Here is a 12,778-nt window from a genome sequence, read left to right on the forward strand (position 1 = left end):
AGATGATACCTCCTTATCTGTACTGCTCTAGTCTTTTCATTTCACCCTCTAGGAGCCAAAGTTAGCATTTTATCCACGCTGATATTTTACCGTAGCCTGGTAAAGGAGAGAGGGAGAGGGAGAGGGAGAGAGGAGAGAGGAGAGAGAGAGTTGTGTAGATCCTGAAAAAGCCTTTCTAGCATTGTCCTTAAAATAGATACATGCCTTGATTGAAAGTAGCCAAAGGCAAGGTTGAAGGAGTTCTGGCTCTCCTATTAAGAAGATATGAGCCACATTTTCAAGCCCACAAATCCTAGAGGAAATTAGGAATTCAAAATTATAACACAAACTCTAATTGTTCTTACTAATAGAAACCCAGAGTCAAGTATCAGTAAATGCTGAATGATCAGAGACAAAGGAGCAAGCCACAGCCTCTTCTTACCTCATCAACCTCTTAACCAAAAAAGGGGAGGAGCTCCTGTCTCCTTCCTGCCCTATTTCTTCCTCTCTTCTCCCAGCCATATTATTTCCTGTTTCCTCCTCCTCAGAGTGATCATTTTATAAGCGGCTGAAGTTACAGGCAGTTGTGAGCCACCTGACATGGGTGCTGGGAACTGAACTCAGGACTCTGGAAGACCAGCAGGTGCTTTTTACCTCTGAGCCATCTCTTCAGCCTGAGCTACACTGTTTTATTCCAAGTCTTCGGTTGTCTATGGTCAGTTCCCCTAGAAAAGGGTCCCGACATCAGCCAACATAAACTGAGGGTAAAGAACTAGCCAAGTAAAGGAGATTTGGGTAGTGCATAGTAGCATATGCTATGGATACTTTAGGTTCCTCCTAGACCCTTTAAGAAAAAGTATCAATTTATTCAGTGGAATGTAGAAATTACTTGAAAAAGCACTTGCAGTAGATTGCCATATATGTAATGTTGGCAGATTAATTTAGTGATATTTCATTCATTTGTCCCATTAATGACCAGAGAAAATAGTGTCATGACACAAATCTATAAATGTAACAAATCATACCACATTCCACAAAGTATTTTGTTCACACTTTCATCACCATACTCATGTATTTCATCCTTATGAACAATTTGTACATTTCATGTGCAACTAATAAGCAACTGAGTTAAATATAAAATCTAGTTTTGATTCCAGAATGGATTGATATTATCAAAACACATTTCTTCTTTTAGAGCATGGAAACCTTAATCTTATTTGAATTCTTTGATAGTGTTACACAGATTTCTTCTAGATGATGCTAAATGTATTCTGATCTACAGCATCCTTTATCCAGACTTAATGACTTTGTTAAGAATACTCTGCTGGGATAGAGATTTAGCTCAGTGGTAGAGTACAGTATTCGCTAATGAATAGAAAACATTTCTAAGACTCTTCTTTCTATAGACATTAATCTGTTTTAAGTAGGCTACTTAACTGTTTTCCTAACTATACTCTTTTCCTCTCTGATGTAGGAAAGCGTCCAGTAAATATTGATTGGACAAATAAACCATTATCCAATTTTTAATAGAATTTTTATGGGATCATTTTATAATTACATGCCGAACAAATGAGCAATCCATTTTCTAACTATAACCATAGATTATAAATTCAATATGCCACTAAAAGCATATTTTTTTTAAATATTTATTTATTTAGTATGTATACAATATTCTGTCTGTGTGTATGCCTGCAGGCCAGAAGAGGGCACCAGACCTCATTGTGAGCCACCATGTGGTTGCTGGGAATTGAACTCAGGACCTTTGGAAGAGCAGGCAATGCTCTTAACCTCTGAGCCATCTCTCCAGCCCCCCACTAAAAGCATATTGACAGAATTTCATCATCATAGTTTTCAAATATTTGAAAAAGGTTTAACTCATTTATAAGAATTTTCTTTGCATTTTTAATTAAATCTTGTGTTAGCCCAGGCTATGCAATTGCTCATTCTCTTCCTATATTAAATTCAAATAGAAATAAGTTGAATAGTTAGTCTGAGATGTATTTTATTCTTCATAGAGACTTTATCTTTTTCTTTTTTGACTTTTTGTGAAGTGGAAATGACTGCCTCTTCTGTTTTTCTTTGTATTCCTGAAGCAAGGGGAAGTCAGACTGAAGTGTTTGAAAGCTCTACAAAGCCTGTATACCAATAGAGAATTATTCCCCAAATTGGAGCTATTTACGAATCGATTCAAGGTGAGTGTCAGATGATGAGCTTAAATTGTTTTTCTCTTTGCAATTGCTAGTTATACCTACATTAGCAAATGACATTACTATAATGCTTGGTTCCTACTTTTTATTATTGTTTTAATAGCATGCAATTTCATTATGGCACTTTTCAACTTGACTTCTTTATTGATCCTTCTTCCCCATCCTTCTACTCTCCTACTCTCCAACTATTATTATTATTATTATTATTATTATTATTATTATTATTATTATTATCCTCTCCTACTCTTCTATTATTGTTTTATTAACATGCAATTTCATTGTGGTACTTTTCAACTTGACTTCTTTATTGATCCTTCTCCCCCATCCTCCTACTCTTCTACTCACAGAGAACTTCTTTTAGCTTCAATATCATGTATGTTCTATGCTTAGTCACCCTTCCTCAAAATCTCTATTTCTAGTGGCTTGACTTATATCACATTAACACTTTGAAATACATATATAAATATTAAAATGTATGATATACATATCAACAAGAATATGTGGTATTTCTCTTTCTGAATCTGTTATTTTCTTAATAATTTTCAGGTCTATCCATTTTCTTGCAAATTTTATGATTTCTCTTTCCTTTATAATAGATTAAAATTTTGTATATGTATTAAACTTTCATAATCTGTCAATTAATAGGCATCTGTTTCCTTGCCATTTTGAAAAGAGTGACAGGAAACATGAATGTTATCTCAGTGATAAGATACAATCTTTTTGATAAGTGCCTGAGAATGGACTAGCAGATTCATGCTGTTCTTTTTTTGACTTTTTAAGATCTCCATACTGATTTCCATAATATCTGCAACAGAGTACATGAACTATGGATAAAGTCCTCTATCCCCATTTCTTTTCTTGGTGATAGCCATTTTGACTGTGGTGAGGCTAGATTGTTTACCTAATTGCTAAGAATGTTTTAAAACAAATTTATCATTTGTATTTCTTCTTTTGAGAGCTTTCTGTTTAGTTCATTGGCTTATTTTTGATGGGTAGTTGTGAAATTTCAGTTTTAACTTTTACAGTTCTTTATATATTCTAATTAATTACCCCCTATCTTAAGTACAACTGTAAAGGATTTTCTTCCACTCTGTAGGCTGTTTTCCTTTACTATGAGGGAGCTTTGTAATTTCAGATAGTCATGGTTGTTAGTTCTTGAAGCTGTTTGCTGTTCTACTCAGGAAGTTCTTGCTTGTTTCCATATCTTGAAGCATTTCCCCTTCAGTAATTTTAGTGTTTCAGATTTTAAAATCGCTAATCCATTTTAAATTAATGAAATCAAAATACAATTTCATACTTACACAAGTAGATAGCCTCTTTTGTCAATGTTGAATAGACTGTGTTTTTGTTTTGTTTTATTCTACATGATTTATTGACAACTTAGTAAAAAGTTAGGTAGGTGTGCCTGTGTGTTTGTTTCTGGGCCTTTGGTCTGCGCAGCTGTTTTTCTGTCACAATATCTTGCTGTTTCTCACTATTACTGTGTAGTATAATTTGAAGTCAGGTTTTGTGATGTTTCTGGTAGGGTTCTTTCTGCTTAGGATTACCTTTTGTATAACATTAATTCTACCAATCAAAAACATTTAAGGCAGTGGTTCTTAGCCTGTGGGTCGCAACCACTAAGGGGTCAAATGACCCATTCACAGGAATCACATAAGATCATCAGAAAACAAAACAACGTATTTATTACGATCCACAACATTTAGTAAAATTACAGTTATGAAGTAGCACCAAAATAATTTTATGGTTGGGGTCTCCACAACATGAGGAGCTGAATGAAAGGATTGCAGCATTAGGAAGGTTGAGAGCCATTGATGTTAGCTCTTTTTATCATCTACTAACTTTAGTTTATTTCCTCAGTGTCTTAAAATTCTCTTTTTTAAGTTCTTTCACTTCATTGTTTTTGTTTGATTCCTAAATACTTTGGCTTGCTTTTTGTTGTTGTTGTTATTGTTGTTGTGAGGTGGGATTATATGGCATGACACAAATGCATAAGTCAAGAGACAACTCTTTGGCCTTGTTTCCCCCGGCCCCCTTTACCTTTACATGGGTCCAAGGGATTAAATTCAGGTTACTAAGCTTATAATACAATACTTTTACCCACTAAACCTTCTCATACTCCAATCCCCTTTGAGCTTATTGTAAATGAAATACTCCCCCCCCCCCCCAATTTCTCTTCAGCAAGTTACTTATTAATGTATGAAAAAGCTACTAGGTCTTATGTTGATTTTTGTATCCTGAAATTTTACTGAATTTATCAGTCTGTCTTCTGGTGGCATCTGTAGGGTGTTAAGCATAATATCATCTCATCAGCAAACAGGCATGTTTGACTTCTTTCCTGAGTTTTTTTTTCCTTTTGTATCTTTCTCCTGTCTCCATGTTCTAACTAGACCTCTAGTTCATACTGAATAAAAATGAAGAGAGGAAGCACGTTCCTATATTCCCTGATTTTAGGGGAAATGCTATTTCCCACCAACTATACTATTAGCTATAGCCTTGTCATATATAGCCTTTCTTACTTTGAGGTATGCTCTTTCTAATTTCATGAGGATTTTTGTCATGAAAAAATATTCAACTTTGGCAGATTCATTTTCAGCTTCTCTGGACATGATCGCATGATTTCTTTTATATGTCTTAATTCTTTTGTGTAGTGTATTACAGTGATTAATATGCATATGTTAAGCCAGCCTTGTATCACTGGGATGAAACCAATTGTTTGTGGTATAAGATTTTATTGTGTTTTTTTTAATTTGATTTGAACATACTTTCATTTTGGTTGGTTTTGCTGTATGTTTACCTAGTTTTAGTGTTAGGATAATACTAGTTTCATAGAATAAATATGATAAATATTCCTTCTCTTTCTGTTTCATGAAACATGCTAAGATCTTGTAAAAGTTTCATAGAATTCAATACTGAATACATTACTCGGGCTTTTGTTTGTGGGGAATCTTTCTATTGCTGCTTCAGTCTACTGCTTACAATAAGTCTTTATCTGTAATTTGGATTCATCACATGAATTTAGAATTTTAACTTTTTTTTCTAGCTGTCCAGCATTTTGAAATGTTTTCAGAGTGATCACTAAAGATCTTCTAGATTACACTGTAGTCTCTAATTTTATTCATGAGGCCTTTTTCTTTTGGCTTTTTTGGTAAGGATTTTAATCAATATTGTTAATCTTTTTAAAGAACAGCTCTGATTGATTTTCCTTATCCTTTTATACTAATATTTCATTTATTTTTTTCCCTAATGATTTCTGTGTACTGGTTTGTGTTTGGCTATTTGATTTTTCTCAAGCCTTGGAGGTGTAGTGAGCTGTATTGTTGGGTTATTTATTCTGGATTTCTGATTTTTTTTAAATGTGAGCTGTAAACTTTATTCTTAAGATTACTTTGGCTTTATTCCAGAGAAGGTTCTGGTAGATCATTCTATGATATTTACTTTATTTTAGTGATTTTCTAATTTCATCCCGTATTTGTTCAGAGATCTCCTGTTTATTCAAACATCTTTCATCCAGTCTTCAAACATATGTGCTGTTTCTGAGCTTTTTTGCTGTTGCTGTTAATGTCTAATTTTTTTTCTGCTATAATCTGATTATATTCTATAAATTATTTTAATTTTGTGTATTTCTTAAGTCTTTCATTTTGGCTACAATTTTCTAAAAGGCTCTGTGTATTATAGAGAAGAATCCTATCCCTATCCCTCTACCTGTTGTATGGAATTTATAGATATGTAGATGTATATATCTGTTGTTTTTAATTTCCCCCTTTTCCATGTTATTTTAAGTGAATTCTCCTGTCAGAATATCTTTGATTCAGTTTATGTTCAGGGCAGAGGAGACAGGAAAGTCAATTGCTGTAACAAATACAATGGTTTGACAGCATTCCCTAAGTTAGCTGCAAGAGATACTGACTTCAGTTGTGTACCAGGAGGTTCAGGAACTGTTGTATCAGGTGTTAGGTCCACTGGAAAAGGAGAAAAGGAGGCACTCTTGGATGAATTTAGCCTTCTGCACTGCAGGGGAGTTGGCCTCTGGGAAATGACTCACTGAAGCTCTGCAAAGGGCTTTTTTTTTTATTGTTACACAATTCACCCCTTTAGCAAATCAGTTTCCATATACCAAAACTTCTTATCTAAGCTCCCCAAAGAGACAATGCCAATGTGAATTCCAAAGTCACAGGACATCTCAGCTTGCTGAGTCTTTAAGTAAGCACGTTTTGCATAGGCTTTGAACTTTTAGGAAACTCTCAGATAAGATTTGCCTACTTCAAACAAACTGAAGGTCCTGAACAGAAAAGGTAGCAGTCTCAGAATGCAGAGCTAGATGTTAACACTCAAGAATCAAACTTGTTTCAGAACTCTGCAAGATCTCCCATAACAAGAAACTTTTGTAGCACTAAGGCTGGGAAAAATGATAAGGGGTGTGTGTGTGTGTGTGTGTGTGTGTGTGTGTGTGTGTTGTTTTGTTGTTTTTCTAAGGGAATCATTTTTAAGATGTGAAGTGAGGAAGAAATGGAAAGGGGGAAAAGTAACAGAAGGAAGGCACATGGATTAAATGCTAAGTTTGAATCCCCGGTTAATGGAAATCTGCTCCCGCGATATAATAAGCCTGGTTTAATGTAAAAAAATAATCCAGGTTTAATGAACAAAGCAAAGCAATTCCTAAGTGACCCTCAAGGGGCAGGGGAGGAATCATGTAACATGGTTACCAGGTCTAAAGTAGCCTATAGGTGTGGTCTTTAGCAGCCCCAAGGAGGAGCTGACTTTTGGCCCACTTTCTCAAGGGCAGAGTTTGAAGAGGGCATCTCCAAGGGAGGAGCTGCAACTTGGAGCACTGAGGGTGGGGTATGGAATGAGAGGAGTGATACCTGAGAGTGGAATGGACTTCAATAGGACTTCTACCTAAACATTAAAGACAGGCAAAGCAGTATAAAAATATTATATATTAGGAATAGTCGAAAGAAGGAGGAAACCAAAAGCTTTATCACCAAGATTCAAGTTAAACATTTGAATAGTTTTTGAAAACAAAAAAGGAAAATTAAAATAATTTAGAAATACATATTAGTTAATATATAACTGGACTGAAGAGATGACTCAGCAATAAAAATGCTTGCTGCCAAATGTGATGACCTGAGATTCCCCAGAACCCACATGGTAGAAGAAGAGAACTTCCAAAAGTTTTTCATTGATGTCTATGTATATGCAGTCAAACACACAAAATAAATAAATGTAATTTTATTAATTAAAATGATAATGATCAAGAAAAATAAATAGAAAATGTTTTGAATTAATGTTTATTCCTGCTTTAAAGATAAGGTCTTACCTTACCTTTGTGTTCTCTGCTTTTTATTTTTTTTAGTTTTATTTTATTTTTTAATTTATTTATTAAAAATTTCCGCCTCCTCCCCACCTCCCATTTACCCCCCTCCCTCCTCCACTCCCCCTCCCTCTTCTGTCCAGAGAGCAGTAAGGGTTCCCTGCCCTGTGGGAAGTCCAAGTTCCTCCCCCCTCGATCCAGGTCTAGGAAGGTGAGCATCCAAACAGGCCAGGTCCCCCCAAAGTCAGTATGTGTAGTAGGGTCCAAATCCAGTGTCATTGTCCTTGGCTTCTCAGCAGCCCTCATTGTCTGCCATGTTCAGGGAGACCGGTTTTATTTCATGCTTTTTCAGTCCCAGTCCAGCTGGGTTTGGTAAGCTCCGAATAGATCAGCCCCACCATCTCAGTGGGTGGGAGCACTCCTCGCAGTCCAGACTTCCTTGCTCATGTTTTCCCTCCTTCTGCTCCTCATTTGGACCTTGGGCGCTCAGTTCGGTCCACCAATGTGTGGCTCTGTCCTTATCTCCATCCATTGCCAGATAAAGGTACTCTCACGGTCCTGACTTTCTTTCTCATGTTCTCCCTCCTTCTGCTCCTCGTCAGGACCTTGGGAACTCAGTCTGGTGCTCCAATGTGTGGCTCTGTCTCTAGCTCCATCCATCGGCAGATGAAGATTCTATGGTGATATGCAAGATAATCATCAGTATGGCTATAGGATCTGGCCTTTTCCGACTCCCTCTCCTCAGCTGCCCATGGAACTAGCTGGGGGCATCTCACTAGATACCTGGGAACCCCTCTAGAGTCAAGTCTCTTAATAATCCTAAGATGGCTCCCTTAATTAGGATATATGCTTCCCTGCTCCCATATCCACCCTTCCTATATCCCAAGCATCCCATTCCCCCAAGGTCTCTCTATCCTCCCCTTCACGCTTTGCTCTCCCCATCTCCCCTTGCCCCCACCCCACCCCCAAGATCCCAATTTTTGCCCGGCAAACTTGTCTGCTTCCAATATCCAGGAGGATAACTATATGTTTTTCTTTGGTTTCACCTTCTTCTTGTCTTCTCAAGGATCACGAATTATAGGCTCGATGTCATTTATTTATGGCCAAAAACCGATTATGAGTGAGTACATCCCATGTTCATCTTTTTGTGGCATAAAGGCTTTTGTAATAAGATCTAATGATTCTCTGAATTTCCTCTGTGTCTGTGGTTATATCCCCCTTTTCATTTCTGATCTTATTAATTTGCTTGTTCTCTCTCTGCCGTTTGATTAGTTTGGCTAGGGGTTTCTCAATCTTGTTGATTTTCTCCAAGAACCAGCTTTTTGTTTCATTGATTCTTTGGATTGTTTTCTGTGTTTCTATTTTGTTGATTTCTGCCCTCAGTTTGATTATTTCCAGTCTTCTACTCCTCCTAGGTGAATCTGCTTCTTTTTTTTTCTAGAGCTTTCAGGTGTGTTGTTAAGTCTCCAATGAGCGCTTTCTCCGTTTTCTTTAAGTGGGCACTTAGTGCTATGAACTTTCCTCTTAGCACTGCTTTCATTGTGTCCCATAGGTTTGAGTATGTTGTGTCTTTGTTTTCATTAAATTCAAGCAAGACTTTAATTTCTTTCTTTATTTCTTCCTTGACCCAGGGGTGGTTCAGTAGTTGACTGTTCAGTTTCCATGAGTTTGTAGGCTTTCTGGGGGTAGCATTGTTGTTGAATTCTAATTTTAATCCATGGTGATCCAATAAGACACAGGTGGTTACTAATATTTTTTTGTAACTGTGGAAGTTTGCTTTGTTACCGAGTATATGGTCAATTTGCGAAAAGGTTCCGTGAGCCACAGAGAAGGTATATTCTTTCCTCTTTGGGTGGAATGTTCTATAGATGTCTGTTAAGTCCATTTGGTTCATTACCTCCATTAAGTCTTTTAATTCTCTGTTAGGTTTCTGTCTGATTGACCTGTCCATTGGTTGAGAGAGGAGTGTTGAAGTCTCCTACTATTAATGTGTGTGGTTTGATGGCTGCCTTGAGTTCTAGTAATTTTTCTTTTACATAAGTGGATGCTTTTATATTAGGGGCATAGATATTCAGGATTGAGACTTCATTCTGATGGATTTTTCCTGTTATGAGTATAAAGTGTCCCTTTCCATCTCTTCTGATTGATTTTATTTTGAAGTCAACTTTGTTAGAAATTAGTATGGCCACACCCGCTTGTTTCTTAGGACCATTTGCTTGATAAACCTTTTCCCAACCCTTTACTCTGAGTAGATGTCCGTCTTCGTGGTTGAGATGTGTTTCTTGTAAACAGCAGAATGTTGGATCCTGTTTTCATATCCAATCTCTTAGCCTGTGCCTTTTTATAGGTGAATTGAGTCCATTGATATTCAGTGATATTAATGACCAGTGGTTGTTAACTCCGGTCATTTTTTTTTCTGGTAGTAGAGTTTGTGTGTTACCCTTCTTTGAGTTGTGCTAGTGAAAGATCGCTAGATGTCTGAGTTATTGTGGGCATTGTTGGACTCCTTGGTTAGCGATTTTCCTTCTGTTACTTTCTGCAAGGCTGGATTTGTGGCTACGTATTGTTTAAATCTGTTTTTGTCCTGGAATATCTTGTTTTCTCCATCAATTGTGAATGCAAGCTTTGCTGGGTATAGTAGTCTAGGCTTGCATCCATGTTCCCTTAGTGTCTGTAGCACATCTATCCAAGCTCTTCTGGCTTTCATGGTTTCCACTGAGAAGTCAGGTGTAATTCTGATAGGTTTCCCTTTATATGTTACTTGACCTTTTTCCTTTGCAGCTCTTAATATCTGTTCTTTATTCTGTATGTTTTGTGTTTTGATTATTATATGGCGTGGGGATGCTTTCTTTTGATCCAGTCTATTCAGTATTCTGTAGGCTTCTTGTACCTTCATAGGAACATCCTTCTTTAGGTTGGGGAAGTTTTCTTCTATAATTTTGTTGAATATATTTTCTGGGCCTTTGAGTTGCAATTCTTCTTCTTCTACCACAATTATTCTTAGGTTTGGTCTTTTCATGGTGTCGCAGATTTCCTGGATGTTTTGTGTTAAGAATTTGTTGGATTTGTTTTGTTCTTTAATCTGTGAGTTTATTTCCTCTATAGTATCTTCAGAGTCCAAGATTCTTTCTTCCATCTCTTGTATTTGGTTGGAAATACTTGTCTCTGAAGTTTCTGTTCGTTTACTCAGAGTTTCCATTTGCAGTCTTCCCTCAGAATATGTTTTCCTCATTACCTCCATTTCATTTTTCAGGTCTTGTACTGTTTCCCTTACCTATTTGATTGCTTTTTCTTGTTTTTCTTGGGTATCTTTGAGAGATTTATTTATTTCATCTACCTTTTTGTTTGTCATCTCCATTTCTTTATGGCAGTTTTTTACCTCCTGTTTAAGGTCCTCTAATATTTTCATAAAGTACTGTTTAAGGTCGGTTTCTTCTATATCTTCTGGAGTAGGGTGTTCAATTCTTGTTGTTTCGGGATGTCTGGATTCTGGTGTTGTCATGTTGCCTTTCATGTTGTTGGAGGAGCTCCTGCATTGGCGCCTGCCCATCTCTTCCTTCAAATGGAGCCGGGAGGTACTTGGTGTCTTAGACCAATCTTTGCTGTGACTGAATCTGGTTGGATATCCTCAGTGCCTGAGCAGGAGCTATTCCTTGCAGCACAATCTGAAGAAGCCCGCACTCCCTTGCAGGAATCCTCAGACCTGACTAGAGGCCAGAGTCTCACCGCTTTGGGTGGATGGCCTTAGTTTAGGAGCAGAACACTTGAACATACTAGGGGAGGCTTGGGAGAGGCAGGGACATGAGAACCAAAGACAAGCCTGCAGCAGGAGCTGGGGGAGGGGGGGATCTGTTCTCTCTTCCAGGGCAGGTTGCCCCAGGGTCTCACATACTCACCAGACCAGACGGAACTCCACTGCACCGGATCAGGGATTCCTGGCAGCCCAGGAAAGCTGCCCGGCCAAAAGGGCTCTGCTTTTTATTTTATTATTAGTATTATATCAGGCTCTGTAAGTAGGGATTTAGGAAAGTGCTATTAGTATCAGTAATTCAAGTTAAGGCTGTCTATCGACAGAGGATTTCTGTGGCTAAATGTTGCTGTAGGAAGTCTTACAGCCAGTGTTTACCCGTCCACTGGGGTGTGGCCTCTTATACTGTATATGCTGATGTAGAGGATGTGTCTGGCCTCTTTTTCCTGCCTCTCTGTTCCGGTTGCAGATTTCGGTTTCTCATCTCCATTCCAGTAGAGGATTCTTATTTGGGAGTCTACCCCTAAATAAATAACCATCTATTTCTCAATTCTGAGCTGGTGTGGGATTTCTTTTTAAGGTCCTTCTTCAAAATGTCACTTTTTCCAGATTTCCCCAATCTAATCTTCCTAGACTATCATTGGTCTTTTGGGGATAATTTGGTGTTTATGGGGCTTTCTGTGCCTGAGGCTCTGAGGGAGTATGAAGGCCTAGCCACTTACATTTACCCTTTTCCCATTAACATACTGAGCAAAGTTCCTCCCTCAAACCTCCCATGGTGAAGGGTACCTTACCCTCACTGTGGGGCTATGGAAGTATTAGTCTGTCTCAGTTTGAGAAAACTTTACCTATTTATGCTGCTGTTGTCAGTCACTGCAGGTTAGGCATTAGTTAGGAACTCCTGGTACTATCATGATGCTACTACATATTCCGGGTTCTTATGTGTTCTTCCTGTGGTCTAGATCTCTTGTTATTTAGGGCAGTGGTGGAGGTGGAGTTGCTCGTCAGGGAAGATTGAGCTTTGCACATCTCTATATTTCAGACCCCTATACCTTTTCTGTGTTGCTGTATCCAGAACTTGCTGTTTCCACACTCCTTTTTGATCTCACCAAATTTAAACTTCCATCTGAGTTTTCAGCAGGTGCGCGCTCTCTCTCTCCCTCCCTCGGTCCATCCCTCCCTTCACCCCTCCCTCCAGCTGTACAGTAACTTTCCAATCAATGCTCAGAGCTTTGTGTGGCTGGGTTCACCAAGTGATTTTTTTTTACAGAGAAAATCCTACCTACTCTTTTTTCTGATTTTAGTAGGTCATTCTTATATTTCTGTATTTGGCGGTTTTCTGTCTTGACTCTCTTCAATACAGTCTCACGCATATGACTTCTAATCCACCATCTTGCCACCATTCGCCCATATTTTATTTTTTTAAGTAGCTCATATGAAATAGATGAATAAACTGCTTCATAGCACATGTCCCCAACAGGAGCTCGCTCTTAGAGCTTTGAAGGAACTTTCTTGCTTAAAATGAGAATT

The 12,778-nt window shown here is 37.8% G+C and overlaps 1 protein-coding gene across 4 annotated transcripts in view; it reads left to right on the forward strand.

Annotated features, from left to right (window-relative positions):
- Window positions 1-12,778, forward strand: part of Stag1 (stromal antigen 1) — a 324,710-nt gene that overhangs the window by 207,353 nt on the left and 104,579 nt on the right. For all 4 annotated transcript variants that reach the window (XM_038322525.2, XM_038322527.2, XM_038322526.2 and 1 more), the window contains one exon: window positions 2,073-2,171. In XM_038322525.2, the coding sequence (XP_038178453.1) occupies window positions 2,073-2,171 (99 nt within the window). The remainder of the gene's footprint in view (window positions 1-2,072; window positions 2,172-12,778) is intronic.

The sequence above is a fragment of the Arvicola amphibius genome, chromosome 3 (assembly GCF_903992535.2).
Source record: "Arvicola amphibius chromosome 3, mArvAmp1.2, whole genome shotgun sequence".
NCBI lineage: Eukaryota > Metazoa > Chordata > Mammalia > Rodentia > Cricetidae > Arvicola > Arvicola amphibius.